The 24,346-nt window shown below is 43.9% G+C and overlaps 1 protein-coding gene across 1 annotated transcript in view; it reads right to left on the reverse strand.

Annotated features, from left to right (window-relative positions):
* Nucleotides 1-1,790: 1,790 nt before the first annotated feature.
* The window catches only part of LOC144735549 (uncharacterized), a 61,249-nt gene continuing 38,693 nt past the window's right edge, over nucleotides 1,791-24,346 (reverse strand). Inside the window, exon 7 of the mRNA XM_078617984.1 lies at nucleotides 1,791-3,270. Coding sequence (XP_078474110.1) covers nucleotides 3,188-3,270 — 83 coding nt within the window. The 3' untranslated portion in view covers nucleotides 1,791-3,187. The remainder of the gene's footprint in view (nucleotides 3,271-24,346) is intronic.

Raw genomic sequence — 24,346 nt, forward strand, 5'->3', positions numbered from 1 at the left:
TGCATCCATCAAACAAGAATGTGAAGACAATACGAGTCTTGGGACCTGGCCGGATTTGGTGATGAAAAGCGCAGACATTGATGGCGGTGAGATCAGCAGCGCTTATTCTTGTCTCCGACACATACAGTAGACTCTCAATTATCTGCACTAATGACGGGGAGGACAGCCGTGGATAATCCAAAAATATCCATTTCCCACGGATCTCAATGCCAAAAACCACTAATCTAGGTATAAATTACGTTTTAGTTAAGAAAATGTAGTTTTTTAAATAAACAGAAACATATTTTGATGAAGAATGTATTGATAGTTTTATTACAACTGACGATTTCGATTGTTCGTCTTTCGATTTCGAACAAATACTAACATTGACCGATCGATGCGTGTGCTTCGTGATAACATTTTCCTGCTCCCGTGCAGAAGACTCCACCCGCTAAGTGGACAGCAGAGCCACGCCAATAAAATCAATAAAACTCCGCCCACTGTTGCAAATATATGCAACTACTGTACTGTAGAGGCGATCACATGGATTTCAGATTATCCAGAGCACATTTTTTTTAGGTTTAAGCATGTGACTTGTAAAAACATTTCCAAGAATAACAATATATAACTATTTTTAGATTATTACTTTGGGCTAAAGGGAAAATCCACGAGTTATTAATTTATGTCAAAATCTCAGGTGCACGGTTAAGCCACAAATGGGATAAACCGCACACGCAGATAATCGAGAGTCTACTGCATAACAATTTCAATGTAATTGGAAATCCAAGACTCCAGTCACAAACTAACGAACCGCATCAACGTTGAGTGTGAGAAACGTCCATATTCGAACCGTTTAAATCTCTTGTTCTTGTATGTATTACACCTCCCATCTATGGAATAGATCAACAAACCTCAACCCACTTATCAATAACACTGGCCTTCAAGAGAAAAGAGTATATAGTTTGTGATGTTTCAGGAAATTAGCATGGTTGGCTACGTACGGTGCGAAAGCAGTTGAACATAATAATGGTTGGTTACATACAATGCGAAATAAGTTCAACACATCCCCATGGGGCAATGATCTTTCCTTACAGTACATATGAAAATCCACGCCTTATTAATTGCAGCGCAACTTCCAAAGAATGTTAACATTTAGGGAGGCAGTGAGAGGCCAGAGGAGATGGCGGATTCCCGTGCGTGTGTAGCCACTCCAGACCAGGACTACGTCAAGGTGGAATTTGAGAAGTACGTGGTGAGTTGTCCCGTTTTGGTCACGGAGAAGGCGTTGTTGTTGTTGCTTTGGAGACGAGGAGACTGGGAGATCGATGATCTCTGTTCGGTTGATGGCATTCGTCGTGATGTCTCACTTTACAGAGTGGGCCTTGTAAAGGCTGCCATCTTCCACACAGTGGCGAGATATTAACTACCTTGCCAGGTATACAGGAGGTCGTGAGTTTTATCCTGATTTTGATGCCTGCTGTATATTTGTAGTTTGCATCTCTCTCCCTATAGTCACATGGATTTTTTTCCGGGTCCTCTGATTTTTTTCTCCACAGATCAACATGCATTTCGAATATTTGGTTACTGATATAAACTTTCACGTGATAATCCATTTCGTTAAGCGATCATTTATGGCCAGGTCATTCCTGAAAAAGAGCTTGTATAGCTCAGTGGGCGTTACCTGGTAAAATAAAAATAGTTTATTTTAAAATACTATATACTCATGCAGAATAATAACACTGTGGTCTTAAAAAATAATCTACAGCTATCTTCTATATAAATAAAGACCTTTAAGACACAAACAACAGAAAAAAATCTGGAAATCGGAGATTTTTTATTTTAAGGCCCCCAAAACTCGATTTTAAGTGCCCCATAAACATGTTTGTGCTTGTCATTCAGAAACCGTTCAAAATATAAGATTGCGGGGTTTTTCATTTGATGGAGCGTTTTACAGCAAATACATTTAAAGCGAGAATCATTGTTCTATCTTTTATTGTTTTTGAGATATTTCAGATTTAAAGTGGTTTTGAACGAAAAAAAATACACATTTTATGATGTTCAAATCTGAATAATTCAAAACTGATAAAATATAGGAGCTTCACCTCATAAAATATTAAGTTCATACATTTTTGTTCTTTCTAATAAAACAAGTAATATTTAAAAATACTTTTTTTTTAAACACGCTTTAATGGAATGTACCGTACGAGTAATGGCAGAACTCCACGACTCCAGGAAGTGGCCCGAAGCTTGCCATAACGTAAGGGACTGTGGTGATTTACAGCCAACGTGAGTTGAGCGTCGACAATTGGACCCACGCCGAAACATAACATATAAAAAAGGATTGTTTAAATGTTTTTATTTTTTTATTTTTAATGATAGAATATAGTATTGTCATCAGTATAACATACGTATACCAAGTTTACAGTCAATACGACATTGGGAAGTGGGTTAAAATTGAGTTACAAGATTTGAGGATACGACAACAGACTGAGTGAGTTTATAAAAAGCGTGAAAAAAAACTGATTATTTAAATTGAGCAGTTTCTGATGGGTACGTCTTTAAATATAAAAAGTTGAATCAAGTCAAGAATTTCAGTTTTTTGTGGAAAAGTACAAATTTTTGGAGTAGTTGTTTGTGTCTGATTGTAGATGAAAATTGTAAAAAAAAACATATCAGGTTAATTCTTATATTTGTTTAAAATTTTGCCTGGCGAAGACGGGCTTCATGAACTAGTATATATATCAATGGTGACATTTTAGGCAGCCAATGGCCCTTCTTCAAAGCACAGGTGAAAACTCATGCTGCGTTTTCTTCATTCCAGCTGAACTTCTGAAGAATGTAAAGATTGAGGGAGCCAGTGAGAGGCCAGAGGAGGTGGAAGATTCCCATGGATTCCTGCCCACTGCAAGCCGGAACTTCATCAAAGTGGAATTGGACGAGGAGGACCTTGGGAAAGGTGAGTTCCATTTTGGTCACACCTTGTTGTGAAAGACCCAAGGCAGAAGATCCTTGGGTTTTGATCTTCCACGAAGCTCATGGTCCGCCCTAAAATGCATCCGCTGCACAAACCATGGCAGATGCGGTTACCTGATACACAAATGGAGAATGTAAAACTCTCCAATAGTGGTGCGACTGTGGTCACTTAATAGACCGCACACAACATATAACGACACAATTCCCCCAATCCACAAATACGAAGGAGAAATCATCACAGCGATGATGATTCGCTACTCCGCTTCTGCGGTTGTCTGGGCTTGACAACCTGAATGTGATATTGTAGTTGCTCTGCATCTGCATCAGCCATACGAAAGAAGAAGAAGACAGAAAATTATATTTTTAGTTTTTAACAGTAATCATATCTCAGTCATGCTACAGTTGATCATCGATTACCCGGCGCGAGATTATCCAGCTTCCAACATTATCCGGCGGTCCTAGGCCGACCCGGGAAAACCACTCCAAAGGCTGTAACCCAGTCTGGCGATCATCAAACACATGGTTGTTGAAATAAGAGCCTAGTACTACTACGTACATCACCCCATGCAGAGTCTTCGAGATTAGAGTGGTAAGTACAGTACAGTAAATACGGTAACTTTATACAGGAGGTAATATTTGTATGCTTATCTATGCCAATTTCACATAGTAAACATTTAAAACACAAAATAATAATAGCAACTTAATAACGCGCACGGTATTCGCTCACTCTTGAGGAGAGCGGATGACTCGGAGGCGCGAGGAACCACAGACAAGCGGAAACGCGTCCTCGCGCTGAGCCGGTGCCAACAATTCCCCAAGCTCTGTAGTCCCCTATGTAATTAAGGTGTAGTTGGGTAATTCACCCTTTCACGTTCCGATGACGTACGTGGAAGTGTACGTAATCGGATTGGATTCGGCAGAAAAACTAAGTTAAAATAACATTTTTGGTCTGGAGGCTCCCCCACAAGGCCAATGCGGGGAGGGCCGTGTGGCACAGTTTTGGTGCCCAGCTATTGTAGAATGGCGGCGGTAGTGTCGCTACGGTTCTTTGCGGTGACTAACAACGTCCTTTATAAAAACAACGGCACGACTACTACATACGCCTCTCAGATGTCAGTAGACGCTGTATGGGTTGCAGCGACACACTGCCGGGATGTTCATGGAATGGCGAAATTGTCGATGACACGTTGGACGGCTTGAACTTTACCACAGTTGTAGTTTGGTGATTGTTTGATCATTTATGTTTTTGTTTGACATGTCCATAGCCATCCACTATTCGGACGAGTGAGTGCCAGTGTCTTGATTTTTGGCTGCTAGAGTTTATATGTAAGGAACATAACTCGCCAAGAACAGAACTGGTAATCTTTTGCGTCATCATCAAACGAACAATGCCCACATCCTTTGGATATGCACATCCATCCATCCGTCCCTCTAGCCAGCCAGACAGCAAAATTAAAAAAAAAATGCACATGGTATTTTTGTATCAATGTTAATGTGGCAGTTTATATTTAATGACTTAAAATAATAAATTTTAGTTCAATGGGATTGAAAGCTGAAGATGCGGCGAGCAACACTTAAGTAAACACGTCAAGAATTCAAAAGTGTATTTGATATATCCATAAATGCCTATGCAACACTTGTTTTTTTAAACATCTAATAGACCAGTGGTTACTAACCTGAGGCGCACACACCCTCTTGGGGTGCGAGATGCCCTTTCTGGGTGCTGTGAGACATGGCCATATTTTTTTTCAGGCATATTGTCGAAACACAAATTAAGCACGGGCACGTAAGTAACAAGTACTTTGTTTCATCAAACCCTATGTGTTTATTAACATTATACTTTTTTACGATTGAGAACCAAAGGGGTGCAAGGCTGCAGTAAAGGTTAAGAAACACTGTATTATTAGACCTTCCATCTGTCATGAATTAAAGTGCTTATTATTATTACAGGCCTGGATTTTAATCGCTTCAAATTTGAGGGAAGAGCCAATGAGAGACCGGCGGTGACGGGGAGTTCCCGTGGGTGCCCGGCCACTGCAGACCAGAACTTTGTCGAGGTGGAGTTGGATGAGGAAGACGTTGGCGAAGGTGAGGTCGCGGAGAGAGAGAGGAAAGAGAAAAAACGCTTTCTCGTTTGGTTTAACGCGTTAAGTAGGCTTTCGCCACAAACAGGAGGAGGATTTCTCCACATTTCTGGCAAATCACCTGACGAGGCTGGTTGTTGTTGTAATTACCGGTGAAAACGTAGCGGTACTCAAATGTGTAAATATTGCTGTGGGTTTTGCTCTCCAAGACACAACCGGTTACTGGTCAAGTAGTAACTAATTGGCACCCGCCACCGCTCGATAGAGCGGTGGCGGGTTTAACGACACATTTATATTTATTCAATCTGACCCAAAAAAACACATTTTCCTGTTTTATGCACGTATATACAGTGAGGGAAAAAAGTATTTGATCCCCTGCTAATTTTGTACGTTTGCCCACTGACAAAGAAATGATCAGTCAATAATTTTAATGGTAGGTTTATTTGAACAGTGAGAGACAGAATAACAACAAAAAAAATCCAGAAAAACGCATGTCAAAAATGTTATAAATTGATTTGCATTTTATTGAGGGAAATAAGTATTTGACCCCTCTGCAAAACATGACTTAGTACTTGGTGGCAAAACCCTTGTTGGCAATCACAGAGGTCAGACGTTTCTTGTAGTTGGCCACCAGGGATTTTGTCCCACTCCTCTTTGCAGATCTTCTCCAAGTCATTAAGGTTTCGAGGCTGACGTTTGGCAACTCGAACCTTCAGCTCCCTCCACAGATTTTCTATGGAATTAAGGTCTGGAGACTAGCTAGGCCACTCCAGGACCTTAATGTGCTTCTTCTTGAGCCACTCCTTTGTTGCCTTGGTCGTGTGTTTTGGGTCATTGTCATGCTGGAATACCCATCCACGACCCATTTTCAATGCCCTGGCTGAGGGAAGGAGGTTCTCACCCAAGATTTGACGGTACATGGCCCCGTCCATTGTCCCTTTGATGCGGTCAAGTTGTCCTGTCCCTTTAGCAGAAAAACACCCCCAAAGCATAATGTTTCCACCTCCATGCTTGACGGTGGGGATGGTGTTCCTGGGGTCATAGGCAGAATTCCTCCTCCTCCAAACACGGCGAGTTGAGTTGATGCCAAAGAGCTCCATTTTGGTCTCGTCTGACCACAACACTTTCACCCAGTTGTCATCTGAATCATTCAGATGTTCATTGGCAAACTTCAGACGGGCATGTATATGTGCTTTCTTGAGCAGGGGGACCTTGCGGGAGCTGCAGGATTTCAGTCCTTCACGGCGTAGTGTGTTACCAAATGTTTTCTTGGTGACTATGGTCCCAGCTGCCTTGAGATCATTGACAAGATTCTCCCATGTAGTTCTGGACTGATTCCTCACCATTCTCATGATCATTGCAGCTCCACGAGGTGAGATATTGCATGGAGCCCCAGGCCTAGGGAGATTGATAGTTCTTTTGTGTTTCTTCCATTTGCGAATAATCGCACCAACTGTTGTCACCTTCTCACCAAGCTGCTTGGCGATGGTCTTGTAGCCCATTCCAGCCATGTGTAGGAATACAATCTTGTCCCTGACATCCTTGGAGAGCTCTTTGGTCTTGGCCATGGTGGAGAGTTTGGAATCTGATTGATTGATTGCTTCTGTGAACAGGTGTCTTTTATACAGGTAACAAGCTGAGATCACTTTAAGAGTGTGCTCCTAATCTCAGCTCGTTACCTGTATAAAGGACACCTGGGAGCCATAAATCTTTCTGATTGAGAGGGGGTCAAATACTTATTTCCCTCATTAAAATGCAAATCAATTTATAACATTTTTGACATGTTTTTCTGGATTTATTTGTTGTTATTCTGTCTCTCACTGTTCAAATAAACCTACCATTAAAATTATAGACTGATCATTTCTTTGTCAGTGGGCAAACGTACAAAATCAGCAGGGGATCAAATACTTTTTTCCCTCACTGTATGTTGACCTTCTTTCGCACCGTACGTAGCCAACCGTGCTAATCAGAGGTGCGGGCGGGGGCAAGGACAACATAGTAAGCACACAAAGCATTTTAAAAAATTAGTTTGCCAATATAGATTATTTAAAAGTACATAGTTCTTAGTGGCCTACTAATATCGTAAGGAAGAACTGTTCCAGATGGCCGCAGATGCACATCTGAAAGCGCGCGATGCGGTGACCATCTTTGTTCAATTGCCAGCCAATAGCCGCTGCGAGGATGATAGGAGTTGGCATGATGGTTTATGCTCCTAATCACCCACATTATTTCGGTCATGCTACAATAAAGGAGATGGACACCTGATGTCATCTCGGTGGTGAGATGTTAACTACCTCGCCTGGTATACAGGAGGTCGTGGGTTCGATCCTGACCCTGACGCCTGTTGTATATTTGAAGTTTGTGCGTCTCTTTCACCGTGGTCACGTGGATTTTTCTCTGGGTCCTACGGTTTTCCCCCCCACATATTGCAGCATGCGTTTAAAATATTTGGTTGCTATAAATGTCCTTGTGATACGCCACTTCTAATTTCCTAATCTGTTGTCATATTCCTTTCCTAAAGTAATATTTTCGTGTACTGATCATTGTTACGCCCAGTTTTACTTTTTATAGGCTCGTTAAGTTTGTTCCATACTAATTTGTTGTTAAATGGAGGATATATTTGCAAAAAAAACTGTTGAAATATTTTTCTTAATTTGTTCTCGACGTATTTCGTGATACGTCCCAACGAGTCTACTTCATCATCTCATCACTCATATAACTAGCTTGTTAGCCCATCCTAGGACGGAAGCTGTAAAATAAAAGATTTATTGTGTGATTGTTAATTTTATGAGGAAATGTAGCACATAAAGACATTTTTATTAACTTATTAAATGAAATTAAGTACTTTAGAAGATTTCTCGGTATTCCATATTTAGCCGCTCGACCTTCTGCGTAAGTCTGCAAATCCAGGCACATTAATAATAATGAGGGGGGGGCGCACATGTGGAGTGACGTCACGCGCGGGACACACACACAGCCTTTTTTGGCTCGTTATATTAGCTGCTGCATTGATTTCTTTATTAGCCTTCCTTTTCCATAAAGAAAGGTCAAAATGAAAGCTAATTTGCGTAAACAAATTCGCGTTTTCCGCTACATCTTCTTCATGCGGAGTGACGTCACCCGTTTATGATGATTACACTGGTCAACAGGAAAAAAATTCTGGCCTGGACTTTTGCAGTTGTTTTAGACTAATTTCAGGGTGCTGATTCCAAATCTGATCTCAGATTTGCTCTATCACATCTCATTTTTATGCTATTGGCATACTCCATTTTCATAGATTTTTACCCGAAATTAACTCTGTCACTTATGATTGCAAGTTGTTGCGAGTCAGTGACTGGTTTAGTGTTAAAATATGGTGCTGTATTTTTAGGATAGTGTGTTTATAATATCATTTTATGTAGATATCCACATTTATTTAATATTTTTCTTCTGCAGGGCGTGATCTAACAATGGCTACAACATCCAAAAGAAGGAAATGCAGTAATTACCCAGATATCTTCTGCTACATCTGTGGCAGCTTCACTTTGCAGGATCAAAGGCGCAACATTAATACCTTTGTCAAGAAGGTTTTTCTTGCCTACTTTAAAATACGACTTGGAGACCAAGACAAAAATTGGGCTCCTCACAAAGTGTGTAAAACCTGTGTTGAAACTTTGCGATCATGGTCTAAAGGAAAGAATGCTAAGCTGAAGTTTGGTGTGCCAATGGTTTGGAGAGAACCTACAAACCATTTGGATAACTGCTACTTCTGCCTTGTCAATGTAAAAGGTTTCAATAAGAAAAACAAACAACACTTACAATACCCAGATATCCCATCTGCCAGACGACCAGTTGAGCACTGTGAGGAAATACCTGTGCCTGTATTTACTGAGCTACCAGAGATTGATGTTGAATCCCTCAGTTTACCTGCTTCTACAGATGATGATGCTCCGATCGAATATACGCCATCTGATGCACATTGTGATAAAAATGTCTCTGTTTAGTCAGCCTGAATTGAATGATCTTGTAAAAGATTTGTATTTGCCAAAGCAGTCTGCTGAATTGTTCGCTTCCAGGCTGCAAGAGAAAGGACTACTCAGACCTGGCACGAGTGTCTCCTTTTATCGTAACAGAGAAGCAGCACTGCGAAAGTACTTCCATTCAGATGGTCAACTTGTTTATTGTAATGATGTTGAAGGGCTTCTTCTCAATATGGGACTGCCCGCATATGATTCAAGTGAATAGAGACTTTTTATTGACAGTAGTAAAAGGAGTTTGAAATGTGTGTTACTTCACAACAGAAATATATATGGTTCAATCCCAATAGGACACTCTGTAAAAATGAATGAAGAGTATGCCAACATCAAGATTGTTCTGGATAGATTGGAATACCATGTTCATGGATGGCTAATTTGTGTTGATTTGAAAATGGAAAATTTTCTGCTGGGTCAGCAAAGAGGTCACACCAAATACCCTTGTTTCCTGTGCTACTGGGACAGTAGGGCTACATTAGAATACTGGGTTAAAAAGAACTGGCCACCAAGAATCCGTTTGACGCCTGGTGACAAGAACATCAAGAATGAGCCTCTGGTTGATAGGAATAAAATTGTATTTCCCCCACTGCACATAAAACTTGGGTTAATGAAGCAATTCGTCAAAGCTCTTGATCACACTGGAGACTGCTTCAGCTATATATATTCAACCTTTTCAAGTCTCAGTGCTGAGAAGAAAAAGGCAGGAATATTTGATGGCCCTCAAATAAGAACACTCATCAGGGATCCACACTTTGTTACAACAATGACTTCGGCAGAGGCTAGAGCTTTGAATGCATTATCTGATGTGGTGCGGAATTTCCTTGGGAACAGGAAAGCGGACAACTATCGAGAGATTGTGGAGGAGCTGCTCTTGAGTTTCCAAGCACTTGGATGTAAAATGAGCATCAAGGTGCACTACTTACATAGTCACTTGGCCCAGTTTCCAGAGAACATGGGTCACGTGAGCGAAGAGCAAGGTGAACGCTTTCATCAAGACATTAAAGTTATGGAAGAACGTTACCAAGGCTGATGGGACTCAAACATGATGGCAGATTACTGCTGGTCCTTGATGAGAGACATTCCACAAGCTGTACATCGGAGATTGTCAGAGAAGAGGTCGTTTATGCAGATGTAAAATCACTATTGTGAATGACCTTTTTGTACATATTTTTCTTATCTTCACAATTCAATTCTTACATGGTAATATGCATTCACTCACATTGATATGCAGTCACTCTCACAACTTTGTGCTACGGCTCATTAAATGTTTGTTTCATTATTATTGTATATTGTATCTTATCTTATTCTTGTATGGATGTCTGTTTAGCTATTCGTATATGAGCATAAATTTGCTGTTTTTATTGAACATGCAATATTTGATATCTCAAAAACCTGATGTGATAGACAAAAACTGATGCCAGATTTGGAATCAGCACCCCAAAATTACCTTAAAACCGTTGGAATACCTTATGTCAGAAAAAGTGTGTTGACCAGTGTTATTATTGACGGGGCGGGGGGGGTCCATGTGGAGAACCCCACCTGTTCATGATTATTAATGAGGGGGGCTGGTCGACGTGGAGTGACGTCACGCACGTTACAGACAGACAATCTTGGCTCATATTAGTGATGTGCCAAGAATGTATGTGTGGTGCGACTGTGGTCACTTAGAACAGACCATACACAACGTATAATGACACAATGCCCCCAATCCACAAATACGAAGGAGACATCATCACAGCGATGATGATTCGCTACTCCGCTTCTGCGGTTGTCTGGGCTTGACCACCTGAATGTGATTTTGTAGTTGTTGCTCTGCATCTACATCAGCCATACGAAAGAAGACAGAGCAAATTCTATGTTTAGTTTTTAACACTAATCATATCTCAGTCATGCTACAGTTCATCATCGATTACCCGGCGCGAGATTATCCAGCTTTCAACATTGTCCGGTGGTCCCGGGCTGATCCGGCCAAATCGCTCCAAAGGCTGTAACCCAGTCTGGCGATCGTCAAACACATGGTTGTCGAAACAAGAGCCTAGTAGCACTACGTACATCACCCCATGCAGAGCCTTCGAGATTAGAGTGGTAAGTACGGTACAGTAAATACGGTAAATTTTCACAGTAGGTAATATTTGCATGCTTATTTATGCCAATTTCGCATAGTAAACATTTAAAACACAAAATAATATAAACTTAATAATGCGCACGGTATTCGCTCACTCTTGAGGAGAGTGGATGACTCGGAGGGAAGAGGAACCACAGACAAGCGTAAACGCATCCAAGCCTTGAGTCGGTGCCAACAATTTCGCTAGCTCTGTAGTCCCCTACGTAATTAAGGTGTGGTTGGGAAATTAACCCATTCCCGTTCCGATAGACGTACGTGTAAGTGTACGTAATCGGAATGGATTCGGCAGAAAAACAAAATTAAATTAACTTTTTTGGTCCGGAGGCTCCCCCATGAGGCCAATGCGGGGAAGGGCGTGTGGCACAGTTTTGGTGCCCAGCTATCAGAATGGCGGCGGTCGTGTCGCTATGGTTCTCTGCGGTGACCAATGACGTCCTTTATAAAAACAACAGCACAACTACTACTACACCTCTCAGATGTCAGTAGACGCTGTATGGATTGCAGCGACACACTGCTGGGATGTTCATGGAATGGCAAAATCGTCGATGACACATTTGACAGCTTGAAATTTACCACAGTTGTAGTTGGGTGATTGTTTGATCTACCATTTATGGAGGATTGTCGTGAGCGAGAGAAGCCCGATACTGCCACACTCCTGGTTCCACAATTATCTTTTTGTTTGCCATGTCCATAGCCGTCCACTATTCGGACGAGTGAGTGCCAGTGTCTTGATTTTTGGCTGCTAGAGCTTATATGTAAGGAACATAACTCGGCAAAAACAGAACTGGTAATCTTTTGCGTCATCATCAAATGAACAATGCCCACATCCTTTGGACATGCGCATCCATCCATCCGTTCCTCCTGCCAGACAGCAATATTTAACAAAAATATGTACATGATATTATGTGTAGTGTTCTTCACGGAGGCACACACTTGACATGGAGGCAACACGTTTATTACACACGCCAACAGGGTAACTACATAACCGTGTCAGTCGGCAACATCCTGACTGACCCACGATGCCGAGCGGAGACGTAGTGTCGAGGGTTGATTCCAGAGAACAGCCTCGAATCTTCCCGGGACTGCCTCTTTATGCTCCTGAGCGTGGCCTCGCTCCGCCCTCGGCCATGCGTCCTTCGGGATCTTTCCCGAAGGATCCCGATCGAGCATCACGTGTCCCTCAAGCCCCCTTTGCTACCCTGCCCTGGTCACATGTCCTCTTGGGTTCACCCAGACTACCCCGTCCTCACTTGCCCGCTCTCAGGTCGTCACCAGGACTATGCCCCCTAGGGCCTGCCCGCATGCCATACTTACTCTGGCCCCCGAGAGAGGTTCCAGACGCACAGTAGCACTCTTGTGACAGTGGCTGGTGCTAATGTAGTGTTTTTATTTCACGCAGACACCTTTCTTTTTCTCCTGTTTCACTTTTATTCAACAGAACTCCTCGCGTTCAACACCACGTAACTCCGTCGCAACTCTCCCACTTACGCTGGTCGCCTGCCACGCTTCGCTCGCTCCGCTCTCTCACTCTGCTAGCCCATCGCTACACACTGGTAGCTTCCCACCTTACACTCTGTTAGCCTCCCTGCTGCTAGGCTGTTACCGTACACTCTGCTAGCTTCTCCACTGCTAGCCTCTCACTATATCTTCTGCTAGCTTCTCTACTGCTAGCTTCTCTACTGTTAAACTCTCGTTATATACTCTGCTTTCTTCTCTACTGCTAGCCTCTCGCTATATACTCTGCTAGCTTCTCTACTGCTAGCCTCTCGCTATGCACTCTGCTCGCTTCTCTCCTGCTAGTTTCTCGCTACATACTGTGCTAGCTTCTCTACTGCTAGCCTGTCTACCCTCGCTCCTCCATCCTCTCCCTTGCCTCCAGCGGTGGACCAGGCATCCCCGCTGGAGAGGACGAGGTGCGGAGAGCGGGGCCCTGGACTTGTCTTCACTCCATCCAACTCAACTCACAACTCCCCTGCGTGTCTCCGCACATTGCCTTATATCCCCTCACTCATTAACTCCTCATTAATTAAGCTGGCGACCTCCCGTCGCCTCACACCCGTGGCTTCCGCCGCTATGCTTCAATCTCCAGACCCCGAGACGCCTACACCGTGTCTGTATTTGCAGCCAGACAATCACCGTCATGCATCTTAATTGGTCACCTTCTCTGGTTGCTGTCTCTCTCCACACCTGTGTGCCCTGACGTGAATTCACTGTCCACAACTCACATGCGTGCACACCGCTTGCAAACCCCGCGCGCGTTACTCCACTACACTAATACCATAGTGACACCCTTAACTTCACTACATATGTATCAATGTTAACGTGGCAGTTTAGATTTAATGACTTAAAATAATAACTTTTAGTTCAGTGGAATTGAAAGCTGAAGATGCGTAGAGCAAAACTTAAGTAAACATGTCAATAATTTAAAAGTGTATTTGATATATCCATAACCTGCCTATGCAACAGTGGTTACTAACCTGAGGCGCACGCACCCACTGGGGGTGCAAGATGCCCTTTCTGGGGGCTGTGAGACATGGCCATATTTTTTTATAAGGCAAATCGTCAAAACACAAATTAAGCACGGCACGTTAGTAACGAGTACTTTGTTTCATCAAACCCTATGTGTTTATTAACATAAAAAAATTACGATTGAGAACCAAAGGGGTGCAAGGCTGCAGTACAGGTTAAGAACCACTGTATTATTTGACCTTCCATCTGTCATGAATTAAAGTGCTTATTATTATTACAGGCCTGGATTTTAATCGCTTCAAATTTGAGGGAAGAGCCAATGAGAGACCGGCGGTGACGGGGAATTCCCGTCGGTGCCCGGCCACTGCAGACCAGAACTTTGTCGAGGTGGAGTTGGATGAGGAGGACGTTGGCGAAGGTGAGGTCGCGGAGAGAGAGAGGAAAGAAAAAAAACGCTTTTTCGTTTGGTTTAACGTGTTAAGTAGGCTTTCGCCACAAACAGAGGATTTCTCCACAGTTCTGACGAATCGCCTGACGAGGCTGGTTGTTGTAATTACCGGTGAAAACCTCGCGGTACTCAAATGTGTAAATGTTGCTGTCGGTTTTGCTCTACAACACAACCGATTAGTGCTAAAGTATAACTAATTGGCACATTTTGTTTACATGACAAACCTTATTAATTGGCTTTATCGAGTGGTGGCAGGTTTAACAACACCTTTATATTCATGCAATCTAACCCGAAAAAAACATTATAGTTTTCTCGTTTTATGTACATATATATGTTGAACTTCTTTCGGACCGTACGTAGCCAATCGGAGGTGCGGGGGGAAGGACAACATACTAAGCACAAAAAGCATAAAAAAAAAATTAGTTTGCCAATCTAGATGATGATTTCAAAGTATATAGCTCCTAGTGGCTTATTAATATCGGAAGGAAGAGCTGTTCCAGACGGCCGCAGCAGTACATCTGAAAGGGCGCAATGCGGTGACCATCTTTGTTCGATGGCCAGCCAATAGCCGCTACGAGGATGACAGGAGTTTGTGTGATGGTTTATACTCATCACCCACATTAATTTGGTCATGCTACAATAAATGAGATGGACACCTGATGTCACCTCGGTGGCGAGATGTTAACTACCTCGCATGGTATACAGGAGGGTCGTGGGTTCGATCCTGACCCTGACGCCTGTTGTATTTTTTAAGTTTGTGCGTCTCTTTCACCGTGGTCACATGGATTTTTCTTTGGGTCCTACGGTTTTCTTCTCCACATTTTGCAGCATGCGTTTAAAGTACTTGGGTTCCTAAATGTGCATGTGATAAGCCACTTCGACTATCCTAATATGTTGTCATATTATTTTCCTAAAGTAATATTTTTGTATACTGATAATTGTTACGCCCGGTTTTACCTTTTTTAGGCTCGTTAAGTTTGTTACGTATTCATTTATTGTTAAATGGATATAGTTGGAAAAAAAATACAGTTTAAATATTAACTTTAAACTTTTGTGACTAGAATAATTCATATTCCTTGGGTCTTTCAGTAAAGTCAAGTAGATAGGTTCAAAGAAAATAACAAACTACGATGTTTCGATCGCATTACAAGCGGTCGTCATCAGGAAAAGGGGGTTAGCCTCTAAAGGCAAACTGGTTATAAGGTTTAAAATGGGCGTAGCCCAAGTGTCAGCAGCATGGACGGGGCAGCTAATGTTAATGAGATGGGCAGCGACGGCGCTGGTGGTGGGTTTTCACCAATTAAAAGGCTGCCAGGTTAAAATTAGCATGTTAATGTAAGATCAGAGAGCGGCCTCCAAGGCGAGCGCGCTGAGGTGGCTATGTTAATGTGAGAGAAGAGCATGTTAATGTAAGATCGCAGAGCCGAAAATAAAAACTAACATCGGAAGGTGGCAGGATGGGAACATCACAGCCAGTTATGACTTAAACTGGTTGATAATGTCCTTCCAGTGATTGCTAAGTTTGTACCCATCTTCTCGGTGGAAATTGTGTCTGTATATATGGATGGCTTCATGAACAAATCTTTGTTGATAGCCAGTGGGTTTCCAAAGTACCTTAGTCTTAGAGAAATACATTTAGTGTGAGCCCACCGCATTAAAACAATGATCAGCTACGGCTGAGGTGTTGGTCCTACCGTGTTTTAGATCTGTCTTATGTTCACGAACACGTCACGTCTCCTAATGCTAACGGATCTCGTTCATGGCAGGCTTAGCCCTGATCTCAGAGAGAATAAGATTCCTTATTCCCTGATCTCAGAGAGAATAAGATTCCTTATTCTTTCTGTATTGCGATCGAAACGTCGTAGTTTTTGTTATTTTCTTTGAACCTATCTACGTGACTTTACCGAAAGACCCAAAGAATAGTTAAAATATTGTGTTCTTAATTTATTTTCGACGTAACCCAGGGTCACCTTTGCAAAAAGGCGATGATATTTCGTGACGCGTCCCAACAGATCTACTTCATCGTCTCATTAATGAAATAAGACGCGAGGTAAAGATGAGCTATCGATAAGAGAGCTTCTACACACCACTTGACTGTTTCTCTCTCTCACCGGCCGCCTTTTCGCGTTCCGTTTTTGTTTTATGTGCGTGACAGGCGAAGCAACCCCGGCGGACCTGCTGTGCACCGAGTGCGGGGACGACGACGGCGTCGGCAGACCGATCCGAACGAAGGTGAATGAAGCGAAGGGCGTCGTCGGCCAGACCCCGCGAGGCTGTGCGCAGTGCGGCAAGATTCTTGGCGGCCTCGAGTCTCACGCGAAGCCGCATGTGTGCGTCGAGTGCGGGAAGAGGTTCTCAAAGCGGTCGAATTTAGAGATACACTCGAGAAGACACACCGGCGAGAAACTGCACGTGTGCCCCGAGTGCGGCAAGAGCTTCACGCAGCATTCCCACCTGGTGATGCATTCGCGAACGCACACCGGCGAAAAGCCGCACGTGTGCAACGAGTGCGGGAAGGGCTTTTCGCAGCGCTCCACCTTGAACATGCATTGTAGAACTCACACTGGCGAGAAGCCGCACATTTGCGTAGAGTGTGGGAAGGGGTTCACGACTCGTACCGATTTGAAAAAGCATTCTAGGACGCACACCGGCGAGAAGCCAAACGTCTGCAAGGAGTGCGGTAAGTGCTTTGCGCAGCTCTCCATTTTAAAGACCCATTATAGAATACACACGGGCGAGAAGCCGTACGTGTGCAAGGAGTGCGGTAAGGGCTTCGCACAGCTCTTCAATTTGAAGATGCATTCCAGGACGCACACCGGCGAGAAGCCGTACATGTGCAAGGAGTGCGGGAACACTTTTTCGAAGCGTTCCCATATGGAGACGCACTCCAGAACTCACACTGGCGAGAAGCCGTACGTGTGCGTGGAGTGCGGGAAGAGGTTCACGCAGCGCTACAATTTGGAGATGCACTCCAGAACGCACACGGGCGAGAAGCCGCACGTGTGCAAGGAGTGCGGTAAGGGTTTCGCCACGCATACCGATTTGAATAAGCACTGTAGAATACACACTGGCGAGAAGCCGCACGTGTGCGGGGAGTGCGGTAAGGGATTCACAAGGCACACCGATTTAAATAAGCATCGTAGAATACACACGGGTGAGAAGCCGCACGTGTGCATGGAGTGTGGGATGGGATTTTCACGGCGTTTCCATTTGGAGAGACACTCACGGACACACACGGGCGAAAAGCCGTACGTGTGCAAGGAGTGCGGGAAGAGTTTCACGCAGCGCTACAATTTGGAGATGCACTCCAGAACGCACACCGGTGAGAAGCCGCACGTGTGCAAGGAGTGCGGCAAAGAGTTTTCAACGCACACCGATTTAAATAAGCATTCTAGAACCCACACTGGCATAAAGCCACACGTGTGCATCGAGTGTGGCAAGGGATTTACAACACTTACTTATTTAAACAAGCATGCTAGGACACACTGGTGATGAGTCGCTCATAATAGAGTTGTTTTTTTTTGGTAGATCGCTTAAATATAAATGTGTCGTTAAACCCGCCACCAGCCGACAGTCAATTAGTATGGTTTGTCACGTAAACAAAACGTGGCCAATTCGTTTCTAGTTCAGCACACTGGTGTGTTGCAAAGTAAACCCACATAACATTGATAATTCGAGTACCATGACGTTTCGCCAGTAATTACAACCAGCATCATCAGGGAAAGACATTTAACATTGCCCTTACATGAAGGATAAAAGCACCACATTTTCAGTTTGGGTCTTTTCAGTGCTTAGAATAAAAATGAGGCAAGGAGCCCTTCCGAATGTGTCTTAGTATCCAAATTGTGGCCAACAATCATTGTGGAAAGAAAGCCCATGCTATGTTTGAAGTTAGTCAGTATGTCCAAACCAGAAAATAGATTCTGACATTCGATCAGGACAGTTGGCTACGTATGGTGCAAAAGAATTTCAACATACATACAGAGATGTGTAATCTACCATAAACCGTTTATATGTACAGTCATATTTTACAGTTTCCTTACATTTGTATTTTAAGAGTGGTGCAACACTCACCGTTTCTCAGTCCTTTTTTTCCCCACGGACTCCGTACGTTTTCAAAGCGGCAAGCCATCTAGGGTTGGCTTTCCCACATGGTTTAAAACCGTTTCCTTTTGCAGGAACACTTGCTCAGAGCTCTCCTCCACACGCTTAAAACAACCTCGGGAAAATTTGAAAATCCAAATCGGCACCAAACTATTTATCTGTTAATCAAACCAAAACGAAGCCTTTCTGAAGAAGGAGACCGTTGCTCCCGATGTGGTGCTCGTGACCAAAATTCCAGCCTGGTAGGTGGCGGGGCCTGTCGAGCGTTTTGAAGTAGGATCCCGAGTGGGTGGGAATGTGTCCATGGCTCGATCCTTCCAACGGAAGAGATCCACTGCGGCCTCTCACATATCAGATTTGAGAGGGCTTGTGTTGTCGTACGTGATGGCAAGACAATCTTTGGAGCTTTTTAGAAGCGACAAGAGAGTGTAAAGTGTTAGCCGTTCAAAGGCGGCGACAGCTGCATGTGCACAAATGTCTCTGGAACCTGTCTAACACGTAGTAGTAGGAGGCTTTTGCAACCAATAGCCATAATAGAGTTTTTTTTGGGTTAGATTGCGTAAATATGAATGCGTCGTGAAACCCGCCAACACCACCTGACATGACCAATTCGTAAGATTTGTTACGTAAACAAAACATGGCAATTAGCTACAAGTTCAGTACTAACTGGTTTTGGGTTGCAGAGTAAACCCACAACATTTACAATTTGAGTACCTACCATGATGTTTCGCCGGTAATTACAACAACCAGCCTCATCAGGCAACAGCCAGGGTTGTTGAGAAATCCTTCTGGTTCGGTCTTAAATAGATGGAGGTATAAATGTGATGTCACCACTTGTGAGCCAATCAGGGTGGGTTAATGTATTTGAATATATTACAATGGATATCTATTATTGGTTTGCTTATTCACAGTTTATCAACATAATGTGTGTACATAATGCATGTTCTTCGCATGCCTGCCAGGCTGACCTTTTGCCCTTGCACATGAAGGGGGAAGCACTTTGATCCTCTGACCTTGGTTTGACCTTTCCTTTAGTTTTCTTCCTAAAACCACCAAGTTGAGTTCATCTGGATAGTATCGTGGATAATGGTTTTGGGTGCAATTTTCAGTGGCATTCTGGAAATCCTGGTACAGATTTTTTGGCCTAAATATTCCAGTTTGCGAAGTAACAAGAAATACATTTTCCTAATCTTTCATTGGTCTGAGATAGGTTTCTGACTTGGCTTGGAAAGTTTTTGTTTTTTAGCTGCGTTGTTTCCTTTTGTGATTTGTGACGTTTATGGTTATGTCTGGGTTGCACCATCCTTTTAGCAATTCTAATGGGAAGTCACCATCGACGATTTAAGGATTCATGCTAAAATATGTATTTTTCTTATGATTAATGCAGCTTTAGCGCGAATAAGAGCATCTTCGGTAAAGTCTAGTTTATTCAGGGATTCTCTCGGTGTGCATTTTCATTCCCTTGAAAATGAGGATTTTCACTGCCATAATTTCATTCCTGAACCTCTTGGAGAGCATTCCAGCAGTCTGATCTTGTTTACGAGTTTCGTGAAGCCCAAGTCTCGGAGGCGAGTCACATACAGATAGCTTGAAGAGGAGAATTCCAGATTTCACACAATTTATCAATGTAGCTGGTGAGCTGTCATCAAATTCGCATTGATTCTTGACGGGCCTTTTGTTTAACTTTCTATTGAGCCTTCGATTCCATTTTCTCAATTTTAACAGGCATTTCAAAAACATAATTTGATCTCTTCTGGCAATTCGAGGTTGAAGCTGAGGGTGTTGTAGTTCTGTGGCCGTGCCTCTCCCATTTATTTTTTGTCGGCATCAAATAAAGATAACTCATTGGAGGTTACCTTCACTTTTTCCTTGTTCACAGAAGATGCACTCTTGAATGAATACACCCAATGCTTGCTTGGCACCCTTCTCTCATGAGGTTGATCTCTTACTTTGCTTTCAGTAGTTTGGAGAATGATTGCATTCTTTTTTTATGCCATGATTGTGTCAGGATGCACGATGAGTGGAATCATTGCCTGTACTACCCCCCCACCCCAAAAAAAGCCTAAATTGTTGGCCAGAGGTATGCTACGTTTGTTGTCTACTAAACTCGACAGTATTTATTACAGTCTTGATTTGAAGCTTTCGTGACTGCAGGAATCCATACTCTTTGGTTCTTTCGGTAAAGTCACGTAGATATAAAATAAAATAAATCACGACGTTTCGGGCGCAACATAAGCGTCCGTCATCATGCTTTCCCATCCAAGACAAATGGGTCAGTCAAGACGAAATGACACGAACCTGATTGGAAGAAGGGGAATTGCATCATCCTCAACCAGTTATCGATGGGTCTAAGTGAGATTGAGATCATGTCTCTATTCAAAGTTGGATCCAGCAGAGTTCAGTGGCTCCGAACTTTTGATCCCGAGAAGAGTCGGGAGCAACAAAAGCCTTCTCATGCGTTCAACGAGGTCAGGGTTGAGTTTTTTAAGAAGCAGTGTGATCAGTGAAACCTGGAAGATGGATTTCCTTGTCCCCATAGGTGAGCCCGGTTGTACTTCACTGATGAAGGGTTGACATGGCTCAAGGTCTACAAAGACTGAGGCCGCATGGAAGGCATTGCCCCAAGATCAGAAGTAGTCCATTTGCAAAATGGCGACTTGTACATTAATCCAGTACGTTAACTTCGAGTATCCCGCGGTTGACCCGATGAATGCAGGATGTCTGTTATTTGTGCATACGATTGAAGTGGATACTCAACAACCCATCCGCAAGTGAGGCTTCGAAGGGTGCAGTCCAGACCAGGCTTGACATGCATATTGGCGCTGCCAGACATCAGCGTCAAGCAGTATCGGCATTCATAAAGGCCTATCTCGAAGGGCTTTCTGCTCACTCTTGAAGGTTTTGAGGACCTCCACATACCGCTCCTTGGTGACTGTCACTGCTGCGCCAGATTCTTCGATGAAGATTGGTCCGATGATGCCTCTGGCCGAGATTGCAGCCCACACCGTGCACTTAGGAGAGTGCAAGGGCTTGGTGGCTACTTCATTGGGTCTGGAGGACCCCCAGAAGACATTTGTCTTGGAGTTCGCCTTTCCGTCAAGATGGAAGTGGGCTTCATCTGAGGTCCAAAGGAGGTTAAGGAAACTTGGTGTCTCCTCGATCTTCTCGAGCATCTTGACTGCCATAGCGCTCCTCTGCTTCTTGTCTGAGGCTGTAAGGGTCTGCAGCGTCTGTATTTTGTATGGGTAAGCCCTGATATCGTTCACCAGCACTCTCCTACAAGTCTCACGGGACATACCGAGGGACTGACTTCGCTTACGCACAGAGCGTTTCGGACTCTGCTGGAGAGACTCTCTCACACTTTCGACCAGCTCGGCTGTTCGCTTCTTGGGACGTCCCGAGTGGCTTGGACGGTTCTCACTGGCAGCGTTGAGGTTCTCCACGGTCCCATACTTCTCGAAGTGGGCCACCCAGTTCTGAATTCTGCTTTTGGATGGAGCCTTTTCACATTCGAACTGACGCATGAAACTGTCCTGGGTTTTCTTGAACGAGCCTGTCTTGTAGTAAAATTTAACACAGTGTATTCTTTGTCCCAGCTCCCACTGGGGTCTTGGTGTACTCACGGTCGTTGATTCTGCCATGTCCTGTAAAATAAGGGCAATCGGTGAATAAATAAAGGAGATATCACATAAAGTGTACACGGGGCCCGTTTTTTTTGGGTCACCCTGTACTGTCTTAATGACGATGTTGACGAAGCAGATCGAGAACTACATGAGCCATTGTCAGTTCTCCTTCTCGCCAAGGACTTTGGCCAAACAATTGCCATTCCAAGTTTTGGCTATCGTTGACCAGGATCGGACTGCTTCACTTCGAATTTCACGTTGCACCTGGACGTGATGGCGGATATCTCTCAGAACGAGCACAATGTCTTCCTGTACGATGAGCGATGTCAGGGCCAGAACGTCGACACGCTGTGCTCACTGCGAATGGCTTTTCACATTGAGCAGCGCAATCGTCACATTGAGGAAGGCAGGACTCCTCCCGATACGCTCGTCGCCATTCGGGACAACTGTCATACAGAACATGAACAACGGCACGATCAAGTTGGACTATTACCTCTCAATGGCATTCTAAGCACTTCATGATTGTCTGCATGATCCCGGGCCACAGCCACATGACTGTGGACCGTGTTGTTTCCTGGGTGAAGCAATGCTGATGGCCCAGAACTTGTACCATCCTGATGACATTATCTCATGCATGAACATGGTCAGGGATCATGCAGACAATCATGAAGTGCTTAGAATGCCATTGAGAGGTAATAGTCCAACTTGATCGTGCCACGTGCGTTGATCATCGGGAAGCTCGCAGGTCTGTCTTCACCATTTGGAAGTCTTTTCTCGACAAGTTCATCGACAATGTGCTGGCTGGTTTCACCGACAATTACGTGTTGAAGTTGTATGATGGCAAGGTCCAGATGCAGCACTTGATCTCGACGCCTATCGAGGAAACTGTCGAGATCACTCTTTGCCAGAATTCATCCAGATATTTTGGGTAATGAATGTGGAGCTGTTTGGTAGTGACGTTCTTTCTGTGGGTTTCAATCCAAGAGACATTCTCCTACCGCGTGCACCAGCAATCACATTGGATACAAGCAAGGTGAAATTCAGAAGTACGACACGATCCCAGCACTCTACTTGCCGTACTATCCATCGGCAGTTCAAGACGACAAAGATGATGTTCCAGTCCCAACTCAGGCACGTAAGAAAGCTGCTGCTGCTATTGCTCCAGGCACTCACTCACTTTCTTGGTCGGCCCCAAAAAATTGCGTGTCCCCCGGACTGAAATCAATGGTCAATATTGACCCTTAGCGAATCTCAGTAGGCTGAATAAACCTTCGAATTGCGTCAAACTCGGCGACAGGGTCAATTAAAAACTGATAAAACAGATTTGCCAATACAAGTTTCGATTTCAGACTTATGAGGACTGATGTGTTATTGTGCACCGGTATACAGCCAATACTTCCATTTGGTGGTATTATCCATACGGTAGTAGTAATTCTGCAAAGCCACCTGGCTACACATCCAGAAATAAAATTTGGAAGGTGTTCTAAATGTACACACAAGAAGCCACGTTTGCAACAAATGGAATTAGTCTTTAAAAAAAAAGAATAATTCACATTTACCATAACACACTGGCGAGAAGCTACAACACTGCAAGAAGATTACGCGCAAGAAGAGTATCTCTTGATTGTTTCCTTCTCATATAGCATAGATGGTGGCATATGGCAGGCGGGATAATGTAGGGGCAGCATGGGAGTGGGCCTGACATAAGTCGTCGTGGAAGCGTTTAAACTATGTTGAGCTGTGCTGCTTCAACAGTGCTGTCATCAGCATAGACCTAAGGTTTGGCGAAGGGCACGTCTGCTGTGTAAAAGTTGAGAAGGGCTCTTGCGAGCACCAATCCTGATTGGCAGCCAGCCCATTGTTGAATGTCCGCTTTCGGACGCTGGTCTTGTCACCGAGGTAGATGGAGAACCTGTGGTTGCTCGTTAAGGTGTAGATTACTCTTGAGAGTCTTGTGGCATCAGATGGTTTTTGAAAGTTTCAGTAGCATGGATAGACTTCACACTCTGAGACCCAACAGGAGATAGTCAAATCAAACTTTACTTATGTAGTGTATGACAACAGAGGCGCACACACTGTTATAGGACGCAACGTGTTTATTAACCCAATTCACTGTACATTGGGTTCTGTTGTTACGCGTGGCTTCCTTGATCTAGGCTGCTCGCTATGTGTGTTAGCTAGCGAACAGGTCTGTAGAACTTCACTAACTGACCACACTTCCCAGCTAAACTACACGCTAACGATGAGCGGTCCAAGCCCAGCTCCCCTTCCTCTTGAACCCCGAAAACCAGCCCCTGAATCCCCCTCGCGCTCCCCCTTTATCCCTTGGCCCCAGCCCCGCTCCTTGCTGTATCAAGGACGGCGCCCATTCTTCCGGCCACGTGTCCTTAGCTCCTCTAATCGGGGGAGCTTCCGGTCACGTGCCCTCAATTCCTCCAATCTAGGCATGACACCCAGAGACCTCTGTGTCTCTCCACATATAGCACAATTCGTGCAAAAAATGCTATACAAAGTTATTTACAGGACAA

Source organism: Lampetra planeri, chromosome 55 (genome assembly GCF_965212315.1).
Source record: "Lampetra planeri chromosome 55, kcLamPlan1.2.h2, whole genome shotgun sequence".
Classification (NCBI taxonomy): Eukaryota; Metazoa; Chordata; class Hyperoartia; order Petromyzontiformes; family Petromyzontidae; genus Lampetra; species Lampetra planeri.